Here is a 26,121-nt window from a genome sequence, read left to right as displayed (position 1 = left end):
AGCCCTAGAGTACCCAAACAGCAAAGGAAAGAGGAGGGGAGGTAGAGACAGCAAAGGAGACACTGAATGAGCGGTCAGATAGGTAGGAGGAGAACCAGGAGATAGCAGTGCACTTTAGGCTGATGGAGTGAAGCATACTGAGGAGTTTGTGGTCAACAGTGTCGAATACTGCAGAGAGGTCGAGAAGGATCAGTAGGGAGTAGTCTCCTCTCAATTTGGCTGTCAGAAGGTTGTTTGACACTTTTGTAAGGGTGGTTTCTATCGAGTCTAGCTGGCGGAAGCTGGACTGTAGGGGATCAAGAAGAGAGTTTTCTGATAGATAGGTTATAAGGCAGGAGTAAACCAGGCATTGTAATAGTTTGGAGATGAAGGGGAGGTTGGAGATGAGTCGGTAGTTGACAGCGTCAATCAAGTCAAGAGTCGGTTTCCTTAGCAGTGGGAATATGATGGCATGTTTGAAATAGGAGGGGAAAATGCCAGAGGTCAGAGAGAGCTTGAAAATAGTTTTAAAACGGGAGATAACCACTGGGGAGAGTGTCGCTAGCGCAGGTGGTGGGGCAAGCAGAGGAAAGCAATCTGGAGACTTTTTCCTCTGTCATTGGTCTGAGTACAGATAGTGAGCTGCAGCAGTTACTGACAAGACTAGGGTCAGGGCTAGTTTGAGGTTGGGAAGTTATTTCCTGATGGATGTCGTCGATTTACTTTTTGAAGTAAGCAGCCAGCTCTTCAGCACTGAAATCTGTCATGGGGGCGGGCTGCAGTTTAAGGCTGAGAAGGGAGTAAAAAGCATCAAAGAGCCAATTAGGGTTGTGAGATAGTGAGGAGATGAGAGAAGCGAAGTAGACTTGTTTGGCGTGGTGGAGAGCGAGGTTGATGAGGTCATTTATGGGGATGTTAAAATCACCTAAGATGAGGCATAAGAATATCGCTTGCATGAACAAGCCCTTACTGCAATACAATGCATGAAATTCACTGTGAAAATATGTACCGAAATCCACAACAAAATACGTGCGGATTTGGGCAAGAACTGACGTGCAGAACATCTCAAGAACGTAGTAATACCTCCTAAGGTCGCTATTAGATGGACATATTTATGCACATGTATGTACACAAAAAATTTGTGTGCTCAAAAAGCAGGAACTAGAACCCACTGATTTTAATGAGTTCATTTGCAAGCGCTTATTTGGTTTGCGCAATTTGGTCGCATTAAAAAATCTGCAGCATACTCTATTTTTCTGCACTTATAAAGAAAATGAACACATCTTGAACACGATAAACATCCATGTTTTATTATGCGCAGAATGGCGCACGACTTGCACATGCAAAAAGTACAGTAAAATACACTATTACACACACAAAAATACAATGCTCATTCAGCAAAAACACAGCATAAATACGCATCCGCTCGTGTGACGCAGGCCCAGAAAAGCATTGTTTGAACGGAAATTTAGATTTAATTATTGGCTTTCAGCGAACATCTGGCAGCGTATTGAGCAATTGTTGTGTTGTTTTTTTCACGCACACAAAAAAACTAGCAAGGATGAACCCATTGATATAAATGGGTTCTATTCTCACGCATTCTACGCGCAAACTTTGCATGCACTAACAATCATGTAAAGCTGCCTTAATAAAAAAGTTGTTAGAAAAATCCCAGAGTAAGAAGTTCCAAACCTACACCCTGCTGCGATTGCTGGAATCCACTGTTTACAGCATATTTAATAACTCTTTAATGACTTTTAGTTAACATTAGAGATGAGCGAGCATACTCGATAAGGCAAACTACTCGAGCAAGTAGTGCCATATTCGAGTACCTGCCGGCTCGTCTCTAAAGATTCGGCTGCCGGCGGGGGGCAGGGAGCGGCGGGGGAGAGCGGGGAGGAACGGAGGGGAGATCTCACTCTCCCCTCCGCTCCCACCTGCTCACCCGAGCCGGCAGCCAAATCTTTAGAGACGAGCGGGCAGGTACTCGAATAAGGCACTACTCACTCGAGTAGTTTGCCTTACCGAGTATGCTCGCTCATCTCTAGTTAACATCCAATGATGGTAATTTTTGCTGAAAAAAATGGCAAAAAATGTCCAGAAAAACACAATTAAAACTGGTATTTTGTAAGAGAAATGCTTTACATGAAATCAACTTTTTATATTTGTTTTTCCTTGTAACATTTGCTAATTAGATCAATGTAAAAAAAGGAAATAGTTACCTTTCTGTGTGAATTTTTAAATGGTTAAGAACTTGTGATTTTTGAGTAAAATACACCCCACAAACTGAACATGAAAATGGCTTCTTCCCTGCGTGAGTTCTCTGATGTACAATAAGGTTTACTTTGCTAGTTAAACATTTTCCACAATCTGGACATGAAAATGGTTTCTCCCCTGTGTGAGTTCTCTGATGTACAAGGAGATTTACTTTGCTAGTTAAACATTTTCCACAATCTGAACATGAAAATGGTTTAACCCCTGTGTGAGTTCTCTGATGTCTAGCAAGATTTGATTGATTTGAAAAACACTTCCCACATTCTGTACATGAAAAATACTTCTCCCCTGTGTGAATTCTATGATGAATAACAAGATCTGATTTAGTTGAAAAACACTTCCCACATTCTGAACATGAAAATGGCTTCTCCCCTGTATGAATTCTCTGATGTATAACAAGATCGGATTTATTTAAAAAACGCTTCCCACATTCTGAACATAAAAATGGCTTCTCTCCTGTGTGAATTCTCTGATGTGTATCAAGATGTGATTTCTTTGAAAAACACTTCCTACATTCTGAACACGAATAGGGCTTCTCCCCTGTGTGAGTTCTCTGATGCTTAACTAGATATGATTTAGTTGAAAAACACTTCCCACATTCTGAACATGAAAATGGCTTCTCCCCTGTGTGAATTCTCTGATGTGTATCAAGATGTGATTTCTTTGAAAAACACTTGCTGCATTCTGAACATGAAAATGGCTTCTCCCCAGTGTGAGTTCTTTGATGTGTAACAACATTTGATTTATTTGAAAAACACTTCCCACATTCTGGACATGAATATGGTTTCTCCCCTGTGTGAATTCTCTGATGTTTAAGAAGAAGTGTTTTCAGTGAAAAATATTTCCCACATTCTGAACATGAATACGGCTTCTCTCCTCTTTGCATAATTTGATTTTTTTGTCTACTGTGATTTTTCTTTTGCTTATCAATTTGTGATGAATTAGAAGATGGGACCTTTATAGCATCAGATGATGGATCTTTGCAGTGAGGGGCTAAGGGGATATCTGGTATAATTACAGGTTCTTCATATGTATCTTGTCTTCTATTATCATCTTCTTCAAAATCTGCAGGCATCAGACGGCTCTGTTTCCCGGTACCATTATCTGCCAGTAATAAAGCTGATTTTACTATTATTGAACATAAGTAAATGTGCTGTTGATATTTTAGAACATTTATACATAAATTACAAGTCACATAGCAAAATGCAATTAGACAGTCATAAGCAAACAGATCACAATCTAACAAAGTGAGGTCCAGTAAGTAGATCATGGTGTTCAGCCAACAGCAGTTTTTCTCTTCTGTGGCAAAGCCTCCATCTTCATAGGTTCATATGTCAGTGTCATTATGCTTCTAGTAAATGCTCGGTGGAGAACTATAAACGTTTCTGTGAGTCAGTGGTATTAGGTATTATCCGTCGCACACACTTCCTGTGGAGAAAATCAAAGCTGCCGGCAGACTTCCTCCACTTCAAATTTATGCTTAAAACTTATAACCAAGCCCTTCACCATGCCAAACAAGTTTATTTCACCTCCCTTGTCTCCTGACTATCCCACGACCAAAAATAACTCTTGGAGACCTTCCACTCCCTCCTCAGCCCCAAAGAACAGGTCCCCGTGACAGACCTGACCACTGGACAACTAGCTGCCTATTTCAAAGAAAAAAAAAAATCAACAACATCTGAAAAGATATCTCTGAAAACTGCACGGCTAGCCCTGATCCCAGTTTCCTCAGCACTGCATCCAGAACTTACTCACTCTCTACATTAGAACCAATGACAGAGGAAGCAGTCTCCAGGCTGCTCTCCGCTGCCCGCCCCACCACCTGCGCTAGAGACGCTCTCACCTCCTCCAGTCCCTTTCCCCAGCTCTCATTACTCACCTCACCACAATCTGCAACCTCTCCCTAACCTCTGGCACTTTCCCCTCCCTATTTAAACACTCCATCATATCCCCTCTGCTTAAAAAACCACCCCTGGAGCCGACTAATGATGCCAACTACAGACCCGTCTCAAACCTCCCCTTTATCTCCAAATTACTGGAACGCCTGGTCTACTCCCGCCTTACTCGCTTTCTCTCTGACAACTCACTCCTCGACCGACCGAAACTGCCCTTACAAAAGTAACAAATAACCTGATAACTGCAAAGTCGAGAGGTGATTACTCCCTACTAATCCTCCTTGACCTGTCTGCTGCATTTGACACTGTCAACCATGACCTCCTCCTCACTATGCTCAGCTCTATTGGTCTAAAGGACACTGCTCTCTCCTGGTTCTCCTAACTCTCTGACCGCTCTTTCAGTGTCATCTTTGCTGGCTCTATCTTCTCTCCACTTCTTCTCGCTGTTGGGGTACCCAAAGGCTCGGTCCTTGGTCTCTTTCTTTTCTTTATCTATATTGCCCCAATTGGACAAACCATCCACAAATTCGGCCTCCAATACCATCTCTACGCTGACGACACCCAACTATACACCTCCTCTCGTGAGATCTCTGAACAATTTCTCCAAAATATTACCAACTGTCCGCTGTCTCTAACACTATGTCCTCCTTTTTTCTCAAACTTAACCTCTCTAAAACTGACCCCCTGGCCTTTCCGCCCTCCAACCCACCTCCACTCAACATCTTCATTCTAGTGTTTGGCACCATCATAACCCCCAGACAGCATGCCCGCTGCCTTGGGGTCACACTGGACTCTGACCACTCTTTTAATCCCCATATCCAAGCTCTGGCCCAAACATGTCACATGCACCTCAGAAATAGTGCTAAAATACATCCGTTTCTTACCACAGACACGCTAAAGACACTTGTAGCCGTCCTCATCCACTCCCGACTTGACTACTGCAACTCGCTACTCATCGGCCCCTCCCGCACGAGACTCACTTCACTCCAATCCATACTAAATACGGCAGCTAGGTTCATTTTCCTATCGTTACTCAAATGCCTCTGCACTGTCAGTCATTGCATTGGCTGCCTATCCACTGCAGAAGGAAATATAAGCTCCTCAACCTCACCCACAAAGCTCTGCATGGCGCCACGCCACCATACATCGCCTCCCTCCTGTCCGTACATCACCCAGCCCGCTCACTCCGATCGGCTAACACACTCAGACTAAACACCCCTCTAATACGAACCTCTCATGCTCGCCTACAGGACTTCACTAGAGCAGCACCCATCCTCTGAAACACTCTACCCCAAGGCATCCGGACAATTCCCAATGCATGAAATTTCAGACGTGTCTTAAAAACGCACCTCTTCAGCGAAGCATACCAAATCCCCTGACCTAGTCCCCTGCCCCTCCATGTGGCTCCCCACACCTTCCACCCTGCCTATCACATACGACCTTTACCCCTGCACGTCCTTACTGCCACACCCTGTTTGCTTTCTAATAACTGATTTCCACATGAAATCCCCTATTGCCTGTGTTTCCCATGCCTCGTTCCTCCCCCCCCCCCCCTGCGCCTCCTGTACCACCCCCACCCCAGTTGTTTCAAACTGGATGTACCTCACATTGTAATTGTTGTATTGTTTTGCATTTATCCAATGCTTGAAAGCGCTGCGGAATAAGTTGGCGCTATACAAATAAAGATTATTATTATTATTCCTTAGAGCCACATGCACTTTATTACAAACCAGGGTAGAGGGAAGTAGGGAACCAGGATACCGAGCTGTATAGTAACAGTGAAGATTCATTTGGATGGTTTTTGGGTCCAAAGAGAGATGCCTTTAAAAATGAAGAATCCATCTTATAAGGTTCACCTAAATATGGTAGATGGGCCTCTATCTTTTGATAAAAATATGAGCTAAGAACCTTGCTTTTTTATGTGGGTGGTATAACTAATAGTTGTGCAATTTTATTCAGATAGTAAATGTGTAGGAGTGCTGAGGCGTGTTTCTGTTTGGCCTGGTTGACATCAATTGCAGCCATTCTATCTGCAGCTGTCTCCGCTGCTCTACTCGTGAAGAAGGGAGACTCCCTCTCCTCGCACACATGGGCAATCTTGTTCTTGAACAAAAACTTTGGTGAAGTTGGAGGGAAAGTCCTCTTGCCCACTCCTTGGGCTGTTCTCTGGATCACTCCAGTCACCACGCTTTTCATGACTATTCAGGGTCTCTTCCCTAATGTAGCAGCCCATACAGCAGGACCGAAATTGCACTCAATCCCAGTGTACACCACATAACATACACCAGATTCCAGCTAATGGGAGCATTAAGTAGCTCCTCCTACTCTAAATACTAATTGGGTAATCTAGCCCCATCACTGCTCACGGTCACAAAAGGGTCCAGTGTCGTTCTACCATTCATCTCCAGCGATGGTGCAACAGCAGCATCTAATGGGCAGATAAGGAATTGATCGAATAACTACCCATGCCATCAAAGGGTGTCGGACCAGACCCCTCTTCAGAGACACAATATCAATAACTTCTTTGGGGCAGTGTTGGAGCATCATCACCGCTTGGCTCTTCTTTAAGAAGGGTCTCCAGCTTGCAACTTACAGCAACAGCCCAGCCTATCTCCTCTTGGAGAACTACTTGATCTTCACCTGCTAAATCTAGCTTCTTTTTGGATGTCCTTCCCCCACACACACTTTTAATATTGCTTGCATATTAAATGGTACCAGCCAAGTATAACCTGCCCATCGAAAACAAGCCCTCATGTGGACGTTTCCTAGCATTATATAAATCTTTCCTGCTTGCAGTGAGATTTGTTATATGATAACGATTATCCGGCATCCAGGTTTCTTCCTTCCAGTCCCTGGAGAGAAGCATTCCTGACACTCATAGCACCAACCTTCCATCCTCCAAGGAATCTTCTGCTATCCGGGTCTATGTCTCCACAATCTGGAGTCTAGGAGTCTAATAGGAGCTAATGGTTCCTTAGTTTAAAATTGGAAAGCAAACGATGACGGAATCGGCCTCGTTCACATAGATATATTATATATCCGCACTACAGATGGATTTTACACCCATATTATAAATGCTCATCGTGTGTTATCACCTATAACGGTATCACATGTCATCCACATTTAGTTTGTACTTTGGCTGAATGGGGGAGCATCCAGCGAAAACTGACAGATCCCAGAGCTTATAAATCTACATAACTATCAGCAGCCGCTGACCGAGGAGAATCTGTGACTCTTCTCTGCTGTATTTAGTGGTTACTACTCACCTGGGCAGTTACCTGTAGGAATCCCCTCTTTACACCGCTGATCGACCCTCACATTTGTCTCTGTAGTATTAATATTGGTCAGGTCTTCATCCGGATACAAAAGCTGTGAGACAAATTTGGTAAAAGTCAGCAAAAAGTTGGAGAAGTCATGTGGAAGGTTTTACAGGAACTGAAAAGATCATTAATCATCATTACAACCCTAAATGACCCAATATTATAACATCCTAGTATAGATTTCTCTTGATGAAAGGATAACAAAGCTTTCCCTCCCCCTATCTCACTATTCTAATGGATTGGATCAATCTATATAGCCTTGTCTGAATAGACTAACTCTTTGCTATATTGCTATTACGTCCCTCCAAAACTTAGTGCTAATAAGGACCATTCCCAGTTACCTCATAGATAATACAAATGATAAAGAAAAGAAAGAAAGAAAAATCAAATATAGCCTGCAGCCTGGATGGTAGCCTGCAGGACATATGTGATAATTCAAACACCAGTATCAGTCACCCCACCTAAGTGGCCACCATACTCCGGGTGTTACTAGGCTTTTCTTTTTCTTTTCATTTCTCTTTGTCTGAGTTTCAAGTGTGTGTTTGTGTTGGGTTCCTGTGCCTCTCACCTGGGGAGGACCACGGGACCTTGCTGGTGCCCTGCATTTTTAATCTTTGGTATCAATAAGAATTAACGCTGTGAAAGGGCGTAACAGAAATACATAGATTCTCCTGCTTCAGTGAAATTATTTGTATATTCCAATGCAGTGTACCCCAAATATACTTATGGGGCTGAACAAAAATGGAGTCCGCACTCCTTCAGTTTATCTGGAATAAAGCAATTGATGTGAAATAAAAATGAAGTTTTAGAAAACCGCTTACTTGAAGAGGGATCTCCTGGTGTGGAGACCCCTCAAAGAAGTAGTGTGCCTGTAGGTAAATTGCCAACGGATAGGGTTTTCTGCCGGGCTGGATCTCTCACGGATACCTGACAATCAAGACACTTTCACAAATCTTCTTGTTGGAGATTTAATGGTGCGATTACATAGAAATCAAACAAACAAAATACAGACCCAATGGACACGTGGTCTGGCTGGTATTGCAAGGCATTTCGGCATCCTCAGATGCCTTTTTCAAGCATATACTAACAACAATGTGTGGAATTTATATACATGAGGGAGATCCCTCCCCAAGTAAGCGGCTTTCTAAAACTGCATTGGTCTTTGCTCCCTTGGCACCTTGTTGGAGTGCTTGATTTTATTGGGGTCTGCAGTTCCCCACCTGTTTAGGGGGGATACCTCTGGATTGTTTGTTTGACATCTGTCATAGCTATTTATATTGACCTTTTGCCTAGAGCGCTCTCCTACCCACTTGCTTTCTTTTACAGATGTATATTCGGCATGGTTGGACACGCTGCACGTTGTCTCCATGGAGATCAGCGTCTACCAGACACATCCGCTGTTTGTTTCAGGGGAAATAAAGGAGCAGATAGATATAAATCCAACCTGTTGGCTCCTTATTCCCACCAGCAGTCTCCACCGCCAGAAAACTGGGAGAAGATCCAGACAACATGTAATGTTTCTGGTCAGCGGGAATCCTGCCATCTCCACCGGCCTCATCACACAAGGAGAAGACATCTAATAAGAATGAAGACAAGAGCTTCACAGCCTACAGATCAGAGGGACATCTCCATCTACCTGGTGGTCCTGTGGGAGAAGAGGACGGGGACATCTCTCTGGTGGGCCTCTCTTACTGGATGGAACTGCAGGAAACACAGACAGACACTGAAGTCATTCTTTATATACAGATAATAAAGTCCCCGTGTATTTAGTCCCGTCTATTACCTGGTGATGGGAGCGGCTGGTGGGTCTCCATCATGGCGTCCTTGTACAGATCCTTGTGTCCTTCTAAATACTCCCACTCCTCCATGGAGAAATAGACAGCGACATCCTGACACCTTAGAGGAACCTGACAACACAATATACAGTCATCACCCAGAAGCCTCCAGTGCTGTTACTGTATAATGTCCCAGCATTCCCTGCAGTGTCACCTCTTCAGTCAGCAGCTCAATCATCTTGTTGGTGAGTTCTAAAATCTTCTGTACATTGATGTCCTCAGGGGCCCGACAGCCATCACTAGAGGTCTTCTTCACTGCTGTGTAATCCTGTATATGGGGAGACATTAATAAATATAACTGCAGACATTTCCAGAGCCCATCAACTCTATAGTGACATCATCAGTTATTACCGTAGATGATAATCATGTAATGTGACATCATCAGAATCTCTCCCCCTACAGTGACATCATGTTATTTCTATAGATAAGAATGATGTAATGTGACATCACCAGAATTTCTCCCCTCTCCTATGACATAATCTGCTATTACCATAGATAAAAATGATGTAATGTGACATCAGAATCTCTCACCTCTCCAGTAAGCTGGAAGAGTATCTCTATGGTGAGATTTATTACACTCTCTGCCATTTTGTTTCTGTCCTTCTCCATCCTTGATGAGTTGATCAGGAAGATTCTCTTATGCAGTGAAGGACAACAGAGGATCCTATACTGCGGGGACCTGAGGGGACAGAAAGATGATTCAATATAAAAACCACAGAAATCCAAAGTACAAAATACATTTACTGAAGAGAATAAGTGGAAACATTGGAGGAGATATCAACACAGAGATAGCATATTGGTACTGTTGCACCTTGATGCCTCCAGAAGCTAGGGGTTTGACAGGGCTTAGATGGAGGAACGCCCCTGTCATGCCCCTAGCTTACGATTGGCTGGCCACGCAACACAGCTCAGAGGGCCCACAGCAGTGTGAAAGGAGTTTTTTTTTTTGTTTTTTTTTTAAATCAGATTTTTATTACAATTTTTTGTTAGACATAACATATGACATAGACAGATTCTATAAAATGACAATATCAATTTGCATCGTACAAATATCCGGGTTGTGTTTCCCGTGTCCTCTTAGTATATACTTGGATGAAGGAGAAGAACTGCAAATGAAACTTGAAGAGGATTCTTCTTTCGGGTCGAATGGTGTAATTGTCTCTTTGTTTAGATGCAATTGGTAAACCAGAGGACAGTCTTTTGTCATAAAAAGAAGAGAAAAAAAAAAGTCGAGGCGTGTGGATTTTAATAGACAACCGGATCGATTTGGATGCGTAACCACACTTTAACTATAAAGTTGTTAGGCAATGGGAGGTGGGGTAATAGGGTAGGAAGACAGACAGAAGGGGAAGGTAGGTGAGTAAAGGATGGGGGGGGGGGGGGAGGGATTCTTGTGAGCTTACTGTATGGTTGGTGATCAGCTCTAGTTAGAGCTGAAATATCTGCGTGGGATATAGATCTTCAACATCGTCCTATGCGTACGAAGAGCAGGTTGTAGTGTATTCCCTTTTAAGTGGGTACCGGGGGGAGAGGTGGAAAGGCGACTGGAACCGCCCACTAGTGAACTAACTGAAAAGAAACTCTATGAGTTATGGGATGGTGCTATGGTCAATTTAGTGTAGGGAAGCAGGAGGGTGCCGTCCATCCCGTGAGAGACCCCAACTCTTAGGTCCAAGAGCTCGTCATGTGGACCTCAGCTGTCGCCAGGGACCCCATGTGTTCCAGAATCTTTCTTGAGAACCGGTGGCCCAACTGGAGAGTTCCTCCAGGTTAGCTATGGAGTCTACCCTCTCCATCCACTGATTTAGAGAGGGGGGGGACTTCTGCAACCATAGTAATGGAATTAATGCTTTGGCGGCATCTAGAAGGAAGGCAATGAGTGGATTTCTCCTCGGATGGAACTCCCCAGACGGTTTCCAAAGGAACAGCATCTCAGGGGAGATATGTAGTCCCGGTGAAAATTTCTGTAGAGTCGCCTCCACCTCTGTCCAGAAGGGGGTCAAGATCGGGCAGCTCCACCAGATATGAGAATACGATCCAACCTCGTTCCCGCATCTCCAGCAATTACCATTTGGAGTTAATTTGTAGGCAGCCAGCCACTGGGGGGTTTTATACCACCTTACCAGCAGCTTGTAATGGCTTTCTTGAGCAATTACGCAGGGCGAGATGCCGTAGGAGGTCGTCAAGATTGTTTTGATATCTGATGGTGAGAGAGAGATACCCAGTTCCTTCTCCCAGGACTGGAGAAAGTTGGGTTTGGTGTGGGAGGGCTTAGTGATAATTTGTTTTCGAATATATGAAATTTTCCTGAGTTTAGGGTTATTGTCTGACAAGATTTTTTCAAAGTTTGTATGTGGTCTTGTTGAGTTAAATTTTTTGAAGAAGTCTGTTAGTGATTTTTTTATATAGTTCTGTTGTAGGAATGAGAGGTTATGTCCTGGGAGGAGCTCTTTTAAGATTTCATCTACATTTTTATGCGCCAAAGCTTGCAGAACTCCTATCTTGTTTTCTTTAAATTTTTCCCACACAGAGTGGGAGGCCGGGTCGGCTGGGGTGTTAAGGAAGTTAGGGATGGCTCTGATGGGGGTGCCTGGGGATGGAGTAGGTGCTAAGGAATCTTTTAATTTAGACCATACCTCGCAAGGGCCTTTTAGGAGGGGATTAAAGCTTTTCGACCTAATTCCAATATTCGAAGGGAACCACAAGTTTTTCAAGTATGATCTTCCTTCCGAGGTTTCTACCAACGTTGCTAGTGTTTTGTCTTTTATTGGGGACGCCAGATCCATCCAATACCCTAATTGGGCGGCTTCATAGAATTCTGCTACGTTGGGTAGGTCTATTCCGCCTTCAGTTCTTCTTTTAGTCATAAGGCTGTATGCCAATCTAGGTCTTTTATTTCTCCATACGAATCCTGTAAAAATTGATCGCAGGGTTTTAAAAAAGCTCTTTGGTATATGGATTGGGATCATTCTAATTTTATAAAGTATTGTTGGGAGGATATAGGTCTTTAAAATATTTTTCCTCCCGAACCACGATATTAGGGGGATGTCATAGTGCCTTAGGAGATTTTTAATGTGGCCAATAAGTGGGGGGAAATTCGCTTGGTACAGGTCTTCTATTTTTTTGGTCAATTTTATACCCAAATAGTCCATCGAATTGTTTGCCCAGTTAAAGGGTGATTTTTCTTTAATGGCTCTATAGCGTGCTTCCAGGATTGAAATATTCAAGACCGTAGACTTAGTGAAATTAATTTTAAAGTTGGAAAAAGTTCCGAAATTGATCAATGCGGTTTCAAGTTTGGTTAGTCCTTTCTCTGGATTGGTTATTAAAAATACAATATCATCGGCAAAGGCCGCGGAAGAAAGGGAATGTTTCCCCCAGTCTAAGCCTCGAATTTCTGGGTCTAATCTGATAGATTGAAGAAAAGGTTCTAAAGCCAACACAAATAGGGAAGGAGACAGGGGGCAACCCTGGCGGGTCCCATTTTTAATATCGAAAGGTGGTGATAAGATTTCGTTGATTTTTATTCTGGCAGACGGTGATGCATATAGGGAAAAAATGGCTGTTACAGTGAAAGGAGTTTTGCGTGGGCTGTACGGTTAGGGTTAGTTTCAGTGTTAGGCTTACATTATTAGCTATAAATGGTTCCATGTGAAACTACCCCTAACTCTAACTCTCCATCCCACCGCAAAAGCCCACCCCCCCACACACGGTGGCCTCCCCTCTGAGCTGCCACCTGCAAGTCCTGCACATGCATACGCTGCTCTCCATTGGGCAGCGAAGTGCACCAGTCTGCATCGCTGGCCCTGGAGCTCGGGGAAGGGGGGGGGGGGTGAAGGGGGGGCGGCTGCTGACTGCGCTCCCCAAGCTCTTCTCGGCAGCGGTGCCCGTGACAGCTGCTGAGGGCAGTGGAGGCAGGAGAGTGGAGTTGTCATCAGCGGATGCCTCTGCTGAAGCTTGGGAACAGTGCCACACCTTCAGAGCAGGCCGCCACTCCCAGCCTTACCGGTGACAGGCCCCCAGCCTTTCACATGCCCCCAGCCAATCAGAAGCTGGGGGAGTTACTAAATTGTCTGACAGCTGTATTATGTTGCCACACCTTGCTTCCAGTGGTGACATAATACAACAGTACCCAGCGGATCAACCATGTACGAACCTGTTTATCTCACTCTTGTAACAAGGTCGGATAATCGTATGTGCCTCAGATTACTGGCATGTATAGTTCCTATATTGCTGATGCTGCCAGAGTTCTGGTGAAATATTTTGGCAGAGCTGGTCTTATAAGGCCCTTTTACACGCAACGATTATCGCTCAAAATTCCTCTAAACGTCTGAAAATAAGCGCTAATCGTGACATGTAAACGCAGGCATCGTGCACTTTTTGTTTGAATGATGGATTTTAGTTCACATTAAATCCATCGTTCCGCAGCTGAAAGACTGAGAAAATACATTCCATTTGATTGTATTTCACTTATCTTTCAAAAGACTGCAGGACGTTCTCCCGCGGCGTGTTTATACTAGCTGTGAGGAGAACAACTGAATGTGCCAGCAGCTGTTTGCACAGCTGGGCGCATTTAGCCCCTTAAGGACACGGCCCCTTTTTCTCCCCCATTTTCAGTCCCCCCCCCCCCCTTTAAAAAAAAAAAGAAAAATACGTAACTCCTTTATATATCCATTGAGTCGCTGTATGAGGCTTGGTTTTTGCGGGACGAGTTGTATTTTTCAATGGTTCTATACAATGTGCCATATAATGTACTGAAAAACTTAAAAAAAATTTTAAGTGGAGTAAAATGAAATAAAATAACGAAATTCCGCCATCTTTTGGTGCGTCTTGTTTCTACAGTGAAGTGAAACAAGAATGATCTGATAACTTTATTCTATGGGTCGGTACGATTACTACGATACCAAACTTGTAGAGTTTAGGTTTTGCTGTACTACTTATTTTTTTCAAAGAGATTTAATTCTTTAAAATTGTTTTTTGCCGCCATCTACTGAGCCCAATAACTTTTTGTTTTTCCGTCAGTGTAGTTGTGCGAGGGCTCATTTTGCGCAGGACATTCTGTCATTTCACATGGGAAGAATAGTTGTGTTCCTGCCCATCCCGGTCAGTCCATGATGCCGATCGGCTGCTGTCACATGAGGACTCTGCTGTCCGCCTACCTCTAGAGGAAGCAACATGCCCCGTGGGGATGGATCTGCTTATATGGCCGTCAAAGATTACATCAGATGGCTCCCGCTAATCACATGATCAGCCAGACTTAAGCCCTATTTACATACAAAGAGGATGGCTCAAAATTCATTCAAAAGATAGGATGATTGACAGTTTGAGCGATCATTTACATAAGCTGCTAATGGGCACTACTGCCCATTAGTAGCCTATTAACATCATTTGCATGTAAATGAGCCTCCACACGCTGTATGCAGAGAACAGCAAGTGGTCTGTTCTCTGCATACAGCTCTTTTGTTCTGCCATGGGGCTGCAGCTCAATACAATGTTATCAGTGCTCCCATGGAGAAACACAGCATGCGGTCCCACTCCGGCCGAACAATGGATTTTAAGCTCAACTAAAAATCATTGTTCAGCGAAAAGCAAACGATGGTAGCATTTACACGAAACAATTTTTGCTCAAAAGATATGGTTTGAGCTAATTTTGAGCGATATAATTGTTGCATGTAAATGGGCTTTAGATAACACCGAGCCGAACCTTTTCTTCCGAGCGGGCAGGTACTCCCTAAGGACAATGCTCGATCGAGTGATTGTCCTTAGCGAGTATGCTCGCTCATCTCTAATCCTAACCCCTCATTATAAAGGCATAAGCCATAATTAGAGATGCGCTGAAATACAAAGTTCAACAATCCATCTGTCCATGGACTCCCTCGTCAATTTCCCACTACCAGGGATCAACTCACACCGTACACAGAAATCAGCTCCTGATTATACTTTATATCAGATTAAGAGAATAAAGGTGAATTTTTATAGAAAGATATTTTAGATATATATATATATATATATATATATATATATTCAATAACAACTGCCGACATTAACAATTTCCAATCCAATTTTGGATTCAGGGCTTCTTAAAAGGCTTTTTTTTTTTTGCTATTATCCAATGGTGCCATCTGCTGGCTAAAGCCAGTATGTGTGCGCCAGAGAGACTTTGACAGCGGAGTGGCTGGCAATAGACGGTAAGAATACCCTGTCGGACGTCTTCTGACATTGGAGCTGTACAAGCATCAATCAGAATGTAGGAAGACGTCAGACAGTGGATTGGAAAGGGTTAATAAATCAAAATTGAATTTGGAATATCAGAGTGGAGCTCCAGAGTAGACACTGAAGACACCAAGGACCAAACCCAACCGTTGCTGATTAAAACATCTGCAACAAAACAAACAAAATAGAAAACATTAGAAAACTATACAAGGTTAAAAAATATTAGAAACATATAGAACGACAAGGATCAAAGAAATCTAAATGAATGTTATTGATTGGGTAATGTGTATATTTAAGTGGATACATTGTCACTGATAGCTTGACAAAGGCCCATGTAACGGGTCAAAACGTCGCATTTACTGCATGATGTTTGAGGAATAAAGAAGCATCCTAATGGATGCATAAACTTTGCATCAGAATCCGCTGCCTTGGATGCTTTTTTGATCGACGCATAGTTTGCATCTGGATTCGATCTTGTATTGGCGTGCGGGAACATATCCAAAGGAGAAACCTCCCCATAACTGGCGATGGTGAGTGCTGCTGGGTCTCCACACTACTTTGAAGCCCACCCTATTTATTCTGACAATAGAACCCCTAACAGAAGCTATTCGCATAGAGAACAATATTAGAGGGGTCCGCTTGGCATTCAGACACCATTAATAAAAAAAATAAAATAAAATAAAAAAAATAAAAAAAATAAAAAAAAAAAAAATCGGACTATTTGCGGATGATATCGTTTTAATGTGAACTTCCCCCTTAGAGTCCCTCAGAGCAGTATCTGAACTCCTTCATATTATACTATCAAACTGTCAGAGTCAAAAATATTAGGCATTAATGTCCCCCAAAAGCTCATGCATCAAATAAAAAAAAAGGGTACCCAGTACTTGGGCACAACAATTACTTCCCAATAAAAAATACAATGAATGGAAGGGATGCAGAGGAGTCTTCAGGCCTCATGTCCACGGCCTTTAACCCCTTGAGTGGCGGGTTTCTTACCCCCCTGTCGTGCCCATCAGGGCAGGTTTTTTAAATGGGCCAATCATTTAATTTCAACTAATTTTGCAGTCGCGTTCCAAGAGCCATAACGTTTTCATTTTTCCATTGACACGGCCATGTGAGGGCTTGTTATTTTGCTGGAGAAGTTGTACTTTTTGATGGCATCATTTTTGGGTATATATAATGTATAGCATAACTTTTGTGAAAAAATTCGTAGGGAGATTAGAGGAAAAAAAGTAATACAAGTTAAATCACCCTCCTTTTGCCATATCTATAATAAAAAAATCTAAATCATAAAAGAAAAACACATATTTGGTATCGCCGCGTCCGTAAATGTCTGATCTATCAAAATAGTGCATTATTTACCCCCCACGGTGAATGTAATCCGAAAATAAAATAAAGAACGTCAGAAATGCACTTTTTCAATCAACCTGTCTCCCAGAAAAAATGCAATAAAAAGCGATCAAAAAGTCGTATGTATTCCAAAATGGTACCAACGTTAACTACAGGACGTCTCGCAAAAAATGAGCCCTTGCTCAAGTACGTCGATGGAAAAATAAAGGAGTTATGATTTTTTAAACGGGGGGAGAAAAAAAAGAAATGGCGAAAGAAGAAAAAAAGGGACCGTTTCATTAAGGGGTTAAATAATGTACTAACTTCCTTCTCTGGTCATTACGACACAGGGATACCACATGTGTAATTTTATTTTTAATTTTTCACAAAGTAAAGGGAGACACGTGTTTTTAATTTAATTTAATTTTTTAAATAATTTTTCACTTTTTTTTTTTTTACTTTTTTAAAATTTTTGTCCCTCTAGTGGACTTCCACAGAGACCCATCAGGAATCCCTGATCACATTCTGGGGGTGGGTCCGATGGTGACAGCCCTTTACATGCTGCAGTGACAACCCTTTACATGCTGCAGTCACAGACTGCAGCATGTAAAGGGTTAACACAGCAGAGATCAGAGGTTTTCTCTCATCTCTGCTGTAAGAGCTGGTACCTAGCTGTTCTCTGACAGCCAAGCACCAGCTCTCCCTGCCACAGAGACCGTCGGCTTGCTTCTGACAAGCCGATGGTCTCTATAGCAACCTATAAACAAAGCAGGACATTAGAAGCAGGAGTTTGCCGGCAGATCGGCAATATCTGCTGCTTCTGTTGTTCATAGCCCTTGCTTTGTTCTCTGTGGGACTGTGCAGGCAGAGCACACTGTCACAGCTTGTGGCATTGTGCTCTGCAGCTCCCATAGTGATACATAGCCCGGAAATCTTCCGGGCTATATCGCTATGGGCAGTGGAGCTGGTCCCGGAAAATTTCCGGGCGTGCCACTCAAGGGGTTAAATCCGCAGCGTTTTTCCCGCACGCGGATCCGCGTCCCATAGGGATGCATTGGACACCCGCAGGTAGTTAAATACCTGCGGATGTCATTTTTCCCGTCAGGCGCGGATCCGCGTGCAGGAAAAAAAATGGACATGCTCCATTTTCGTACGGGTCTCCCGCAGGCTTCTATTGAAGCCTATGGAAGCTGTTCGGATCCGCGGGAGAATTAAACTCACCTCTCCGGACGATACGGTTCTTCCCTTCTTCGCGGCCAGATCTTCTTTCTTCGGCCCGGCGGATGTGCCCGGCGCATGCGCGTGGCACGCTGCCGGCATGCCGAGCACATCCTCCGGGCCGAAGAAAGAAGATCCGGCCACGAAGAAGGGGAGACACGCATCACCCAGAGCAGGTGAGTTTATTCTTATTTTTAGGCATCATGTCCGCGGGGCAGGAGGGACCCGTGGCAGGCCTGATTTTCCCCGTGGACATGAGGCCTAAAGACTACAAGAAAGCAGAATTCTCCCGGTTAGTTTGGCCTCCTGAAGGAGGGTGGATCTTCATGTGTTCCCGATTCACGGAGGACACATTTAAGAAACATGTCATTATTTGTAGAAATGTCTTTAGATGGTCTTTAGTACTTTTTGTCCCTGAGGTCTATAAAGGGACGATTTGTGCTTGGGGCCTCATCTTCATCAAGGGGGACACAAAATCTCTCTCCCGTAGAGCTTGGTCAGGTTTCTACACTATCACATCTATTTGTGTAAATATTACATCCGCCGGGCACACCAGGGCACAACACCCCAGCATGGATACAAAGCAGCGTTCACACAAATGTCATAAATACACACAAAATGCACACTCAGCACCAAGGTATGACTGCGAACTAGTCTCATGGGCTTACAAAATATATCCCTACTCTAAAGGAACAACCACCACGTGAAACCTGAATACATGCAGGGTGATCGTCTCGATAAGGACGACCCCGCGCTGGAACCTAGGAACCTACCCATCCCTGGATGACAAGCGATCCACAGCAGGACAGAATGCAGCTCAATCCAACTCACAGAACAGGACAGTTCACACCTGAAATCTGGAAACCTCAATAGAAACTGAACATGTCGCTGTTCACACCAACACCCCAGGGACTTGCACGCAAGATAGAACAGGGCTGTCCATACACCTTATCTGAAACCTGCACAGACCCAATGAATACAACACTGTTCACATACGTCAGGCCACTTGCATAGACACGCATCGCACATCATGAATAAGTGCAAAACCATAGGGTGACAGAGAAACTCAACACAGAAACCCCACTCAGAGCTCACATGCATACAAATAAACCACTGCTAGCACAAGTGTCCTCACACTAAGGGTAAAGAGTCAGACACTGTACTGACATACAGGGAACATTGTCAGGCATCACCCACCTGACACACACATAAGACATCAGACATCTGGAGGCCACACCTGTCAAAGGCAAGGGGAGAGGAAGTCTGCATATGATTCAGATAGGGACTACAGGTGTCCAGACCATCCTCAGCGAAAGTGAGAGACACACTACAGACTAGACATTCATAACATCAAGCACAGATTGGGATTAACACAGAATACATAAACATGATAAAATGACCAGCATTCTCTGACAAGAGAAGCTGCTATTTATATGCAGCAGACCAGGGGGATTGGCTGGCGAATATCACACCCAGCCAGCTCAATTAACCCCCACCTGTGAAGGTCTGCTCATCGAAACCTGTAGAACCACAGGTCCCAGCTGTACAACATAACAGGACATCCCCTTTAAAAAAAGAGGCCTCTGCACAGAGCTATAGAGATTTAAAAAATATCCCCATATGTCTGGTCAGAAAACCATATAGATTACCTAGGCATCAAAATTACAAATAACCTTGCAAAACTGTATGACTCCAACTTAGTGCCGTTATTAGCAGAGGTAGCTTCCCTTCTCTCCGCGTACAACCTCCCCATCATATCCTGGTTTGGTGGAAAGAATCTCCTAAAAACATATATACTCCCCAAGATACTTTACAAATTACAGATGCTACTGAATGACAGCTCATTCAGCTGAGAGCTGCCCCTGAGCCAATCAAAGGCAGCACACCCATTCATGAATTCATGAATGGGTGTGAGTGAGAGCTGCCTCTGATTGGTCAGGCTGTGACAAATCAGAGGCAGCTCATTCAGCAGGCGGGGATTTTAAATCCCCGGCTGCTGAATACTACTCACAGCTGTTCAGAGCAGTTCAGGAAGACTGCAGCCGGCTGCGCTGTACTCCGTCTGCCGGGACCAGGTGAGTATATATATTTTTTTTATTTTTACACATTTCTGGATGAATTGCAGGGAAGGGCTTATATATTTAAGCCCTTCCCGACAATTCATCCCGCAATCGCCGTCAGCCCATTGCTTTCAATGGAGCCGGCTGTATTGCCGGCTCCATTGAATTCAATGGTCAGTGCTCGTTTAATCGAGACGAGTACCACGTGGTGCTCGTCTCGAGTAACGAGCATCTCGAGCACCCTAATACTCGAACGAGCATCAAGCTCGGACGAGTATGCTCGCTCATCTCTACTCTGGACCCTTAGGGCATAGAAGAAAAAAAATTAGCCCCTCCTCCAACAGAGACACATAATACAGGACTTATCCTATGGGCCTGACACCAATGCATGAATGGCTTGCATGTTCTCAAGGGGACCTTAGAATCCCTCATATGCCGTGCGATGTTCTGCGAGTGCGACGTGCTGTGAGTATGAGGTCGTGATGTCACCTCTAAGCAGAACCACTGTGCCTTGCACAGATGGCCTCAGTCTCAGTAGCCTGCAAAGACAAGTGCAAAAACCCAGAGGGGGAAAGATGGCAACCCTCCCTACAGACACAACATCGCAAAGGACCTATCCATATGGGCCTAACACAGAGATACATGTATGACAGACAAGGATAGGGAATAGAACAAAGGCACAACCCACACACAGAGAAATGGTGCAAATGACACATCCAATCTGCCACGCATACCTCCTACCCGAGACGTGTATGTTCTGATACATCCATCCTTTCTTCCACGCTCAAAACATGAACCCATCATGCCCGCATACATAACCAGATAGAATAGCTATAATATATACAAAGTATTAGTTTGTGGATTGGCCAAGTCACTTAAGCCCGCAAGACCACTTTAAGGGTCCTCATCATCTCAAAGTCCGCTAATCTAATGAGACAACTATCCCCAAAAGGAGGACAGGACACGGTTCACAACTACACATCAACACACCAGGAACTGCATGCAACTCAAAACAGGATAGTTTCACACCACGTGTCCGGCCACCTGCACAGAACACGTCGCTGTTCACACCACAGAACTCCACTCAGAACTCTCATGCGTACATATATAAAGCCATAGCTAGCGAAAGGATCCTTATACCAAGGGGAAAGAGTCAGCCACCATGCTGACACACAGGAAACCGTGTCAGGAATCACCCATCTGAACTTACGAGACATCACATATCTGGAGGCCACACCTGTAAAAAGGGAAGGGAAAAGGGGGTTCATACAACATGCAAACCGTTACAACAGGTGTCCATACTGTCCTAACATGCATAACACGCAGGTCTGAGTGAAGGGATACCAGCTTCCTTATGCAGAGGAACTGGTATATATATGCAGCAGACCAGTGGAGATTGGCTGGCTGGAGAAAACCACACCCAGCCAGCACAATTATTCTACACCTGTGAAGATGTGTTCCTGGATACCTGTCGAACCACAGGTCTCAGCATGCACTTCCTGACCATAAATAATTATTGGTATTAGTGTATCTTGACGCCACCGGAACTAGGGGGTGGCGACAAGATACACCCTCACAAACAATGCGTCCCGCTTGATTGGCTGCCTAGGGCAATGGCTGGACATCATCTGCCCAGGCTGCTGCAGTGAAGTTCCCCCCTCCCCTCAGGATAAATGGGCTGCTGCTCCTGTGAATGTCCCCTTTGCCACTCTGACTTCATGTTCTGCTGATGCTGGCAATGTCGGCTCCGCCGCTCCCCAGCCGTCTGCTGTCATCATCTCCCCAGCCTGCTCCTCTGAATTTCCCCTCCGCCAGTCGGCCTTAGGCCTCATGTCCACGGGGAAAATCTGGGCCGCTACGGATTCTCCATGTAGAATCCGCAGTGGGTCCCTCCTGCCCCGCGGACATGAGGGATGAAAATAAGAATTACTCACCTCTCCGGACGCTCCGGATCTTCCCTTCTTCGCGGCCTGATCTTCTCTCCGTCGCGGCCAGATCTTCTTTCTTCGGCCTGGCAGATCTGCATGCCGCGCTCATGTGCCGGGCACATCCACCGGGCCGAAGAAAGAAGATCCGGCCGCGAAGAAGGAAGATCAGGCCGCGAAGAATTGAAGATCCGGAGCAGGTGAGTTTACTTCTGGTGCGGGTCTTCCGTGGATCCGGACGGCTTCCATAGGCTTCAACAGAAGCCTGTGGTAGCCGTCCCCGCGGGAGACCCGCACTAAAATGGAGCATGTCCGGATTTTTTCCTGCACGCAGGACCCGCGCCTGACGGGAAAAATGACATCCGCAGGTATTTAACTACCTGCGGGTGTCTAATGCATCCCTATGGGGCGCGGATCCGCGTGCGGGAAAAACGCTCTGGATTTTAATTCTTAATTTGCCCGTGGACATGAGGCCTTAATGGGCGGCTGCTGCTTTTAATCTGCACCCCACAGCTGCCTAATGTAAATCCACCCCTCTGGTCGCCGTAATTGCCTTCAGCCACCCGAGAAAGTCGCAGCGGCTGAGTGAGTGTTGCGGAGCTGGGAGAACTGAAGCCCGCCCCACTGACACCTGATGGCATATTCAGCGGGGGGACCTTCAGATCGCAGACCTTGTAAGCAGCGCAGGCAGCGGAGGACTCCATGAGAGCAGCTCCTGTGCCCCCAGTGGTGGAGGGAGCGGACCACACTGTTGGAGTGCGAGATGGAGGACCGCGATGCACTGTGCCGGAGGGGGTGAGTGAGAGCAGCGGAGCTCTAGACACACGCAGCACTGCACACATCATCCACGGAACAACAGCAGGCTCCAATTTGCCTGCATTGAACGCTGCACAGCGGCAATTAGGCCGACTGTGAGCAGCGTAGCACTTGGCCGAGGCTGCCCTGGGCAGCCAATCCTGCGGGGGGCGTTGGTTGTGGGAGTGTATCTTGTCACCACCCCCTAGTTCCAGTGGCGTCAAGATACACTAATACCATAGTTATTAACCCTGCCTGCCGCCCTCTTGCTAATCCGGGCAGACACAGGCATTGCTCTGTTCCTCCTGAAAGAATGGCCCCTCAGATCCTTGTTTTCATCAGCACTGCAGGAGTTAATGCTCCCCAGTGCTCACAGCCCAGCTGCAGGGTAATGGGCTATCGGCCTGCTGTTTATGTGAGCTGGGACCCTCCTCCCTTGCCAGAGTGTTGGTGTGCATCTCCTCAGTCACCCAGCATAGGTCTTTGACATCTGAGTCTGCTCTGATCCCTGGTGGATTGTTCTCTGCCGCCTCCTACTTTGCACCGGTTTGTTTCCCGATGTGTTGCACCGCTGCCTCTGACCGCCGTGGGTCAGCTGCCCACCACAGCGGGACTACTCCAAGAGGCAGCGCCTGCTCGGCCCCCACAGAGAAGTCTAGATCCCTGTCCAGGGGTTAAAGGGTGAATACCGGGGACCCGTCAGGACAACGCCCTTAGGGTTAGCCCAAAGTCAAACCGGTTGCTTGGCACTGAGGGTCCGCACTCGCTGCCCCCAACAATAATGTTTTCAGCGTGATTTTCTTCACCCAATTGAATACCGGAATCTTGTTGTAGGACCCGAGTCCAATTAATGGCAGATCGGAACACATCGCCTGATGTTCTCAATGGGACCTTACAATTACTCCTATGTCGTGCTGCGAGTGCGCTGTAAGTCAGTGTAAACTCTTGCGCTCCTTTATTTCCGCGAGGAGGACGATCCCCCAGAAGTCATGTGATGCGGTTATTAATCATCGCCGTGTAAACCGCCCGCTGACAAGTGTGATATCGGCCGCCGCTGTGACTCCACAGAGACCCCCAGGCAGGCTGAGCCCCCGGGGGGCGCTGTCCTAGATTCCTGCACCCCCAGAAGAGATCTGAGCTAACGGATGGCAGAGATAATGATGGAAGGAGGATGGCTGATCATAGATGGAGCCATAGGAGACCACCGGGTCCCGGACCCTCCTGCCGGGGGGGTTGGTGTCTCCTGCAGTGGGGTCTGTCCCTGTGTAATAGGATTGTCCCTCTCTCTAAGCCCCCGACTCACAGAGGCTAAAGGACAGATTACTGGGCTACTAGGAGTCTTAGGCCCAAACTCTGCCAATCCGGAAGGGGTTAATAATCCTCTCCCCCAGCAGTCCTGAAGGGGTTAATCCTCCTAGAGCAGTCCTGAAGGGGTTAATCCTCTTCTTCTACACTGACCTTATTTGAGGGGACACACAGACCTCCACCTGCAGAGCCGACAGCAGCTGCTTCCAGGACCTGTGATGATGTCATCACCATGTGATCACATGTTTGGGAGGAGTCAAGGATCACATGACCAGACGGTGCTTTGCTCAGTGTATGCAGGAACTCTGCTGAGCTAGTTGTGATTCCTGCTAGATGAGTTGAAAGGATCACAATGGATGCAGTAGAGCTGTGTGTGTGATCTCTGGGGATCAGGATGGCTGGCTGGGGTAGAGCTGTGTGTGATGTGTGGGGATCAGGATGGACGGAGCAGAGCTGTGTGTGATGTGTGGGGGATCAGGATGGAGGGAGCAGAGCTGTGTGTGTGATGTGTGGGGGATCAGGATGGAGGGAGCAGAGCTGTGTGTGTGATGTGTGGGGGATCAGGATGGATGGAGTAGAGCTATGTGTGATGTGTGGGGTGGAGGATGGATGGAGTAGAGCTGTGTGTGTGATGTGTGGGGATCAGGATGGACGGAGCAGAGCTGTGTGTGATGTGTGGGGGATCAGGATGGAGGGAGCAGAGCTGTGTGTGTGTGATGTGTGGGGGATCAGGATGGAGGGAGCAGAGCTGTGTGTGTGTGATGTGTGGGGGATCAGGATGGAGGGAGCAGAGCTGTGTGTGTGTGATGTGTGGGGGATCAGGATGGAGGGAGCAGAGCTGTGTGTGTGTGATGTGTGGGGGATCAGGATGGAGGGAGCAGAGCTGTGTGTGTGTGATGTGTGGGGGATCAGGATGGAGGGAGCAGAGCTGTGTGTGTGTGATGTGTGGGGGATCAGGATGGAGGGAGCAGAGCTGTGTGTGTGTGTGATGTGTGGGGGATCAGGATGGAGGGAGCAGAGCTGTGTGTGTGGGGGATCAGGATGGAGGGAGCAGAGCTGTGTGTGTGATGTGTGGGGGATCAGGATGGAGGGAGCAGAGCTGTGTGTGTGTGATGTGTGGGGGATCAGGATGGAGGGAGCAGAGCTGTGTGTGTGATGTGTGGGGGATCAGGATGGAGGGAGCAGAGCTGTGTGTGTGTGATGTGTGGGGGATCAGGATAGAGGGAGCAGAGCTGTGTGTGTGATGTGTGGGGGATCAGGATGGAGGGAGCAGAGCTGTGTGTGTGATGTGTGGGGGATCAGGATGGAGGGAGCAGAGCTGTGTGTGTGATGTGTGGGGGATCAGGATGGAGGGAGCAGAGCTGTGTGTGTGATGCGTGGGGGATCAGGATGGAGGGAGCAGAGCTGTGTGTGTGATGCGTGGGGGATCAGGATGGAGGGAGCAGAGCTGTGTGTGTGATGCGTGGGGGATCAGGATGGAGGGAGCAGAGCTGTGTGTGTGATGTGTGGGGGATCAGGATGGAGGGAGCAGAGCTGTGTGTGATGTGTGGGGGATCAGGATGGAGGGAGTAGAGCTGTGTGTGATGTGTGGGGATCATGATGGATGGAGTAAAGCTGTATGTGATGTGTGGGGGTGAGGGTTGATGGAGTAGAGCAAATCAAATTATACAATCATCATGGCTTTAATTTATTGCTACTAACACATACAATGGCGGGCTGCAAATAGCCACTTTTTTACATTTTCACCACAGTGTGTGATGTGTGGGGATAAGGATGGAATCAGCAGAGCTGTGTGTGACGTGTGGGGGTCAGGATAGATGGAGTAGAGCTGTGTGTGATGTGTGGGGATCAGGATGGATGGAGTAGAGCTGTGTGTGATGTGTGGGGATCAGGATGGATGGAGTAGAGCTGGGTGTGTGATGTGTGGGGGATCAGGATGGATGGAGTAGAGCTGTGTGTGTGATGTGTGGGGC

General features: G+C 46.0%; 2 protein-coding genes across 4 annotated transcripts in view; one reads left to right on the top strand and one right to left on the bottom strand.

Moving 5' to 3' along the window:
* The window catches only part of LOC136629139 (oocyte zinc finger protein XlCOF6-like), a 913,937-nt gene that overhangs the window by 192,533 nt on the left and 695,283 nt on the right, over positions 1 to 26,121 (top strand). The gene's annotated exons all lie outside the window — the stretch shown is intronic.
* LOC136629169 (gastrula zinc finger protein XlCGF57.1-like) lies at positions 1,980 to 24,364 on the bottom strand. 2 transcript variants are annotated; one of them, XM_066605328.1, is made up of 8 exons: positions 24,302 to 24,342; positions 21,334 to 21,360; positions 9,835 to 9,982; positions 9,458 to 9,571; positions 9,252 to 9,375; positions 9,105 to 9,169; positions 7,415 to 7,517; positions 1,980 to 3,357 (listed from the first exon to the last, which is right to left on the bottom strand). In XM_066605328.1, the coding sequence occupies exons 3-8, from the start codon at positions 9,910 to 9,912 to the stop codon at positions 2,198 to 2,200; spliced, it is 1,644 nt and encodes a 547-aa protein (XP_066461425.1). In that variant the 5' UTR covers positions 9,913 to 9,982; positions 21,334 to 21,360; positions 24,302 to 24,342; the 3' UTR covers positions 1,980 to 2,197. The 2 variants fall into 2 exon arrangements, with proteins under 2 accessions (XP_066461425.1, XP_066461424.1); XM_066605327.1 differs by lacking the exon at positions 21,334 to 21,360 and having other exon boundaries at positions 24,302 to 24,364.

This window comes from Eleutherodactylus coqui, chromosome 5, assembly GCF_035609145.1.
Source record: "Eleutherodactylus coqui strain aEleCoq1 chromosome 5, aEleCoq1.hap1, whole genome shotgun sequence".
Lineage (NCBI taxonomy): Eukaryota > Metazoa > Chordata > Amphibia > Anura > Eleutherodactylidae > Eleutherodactylus > Eleutherodactylus coqui.
The sequence above is the reverse complement of the archived record's forward strand: the minus strand, read 5'-3'. Positions and strand labels throughout refer to the sequence as shown.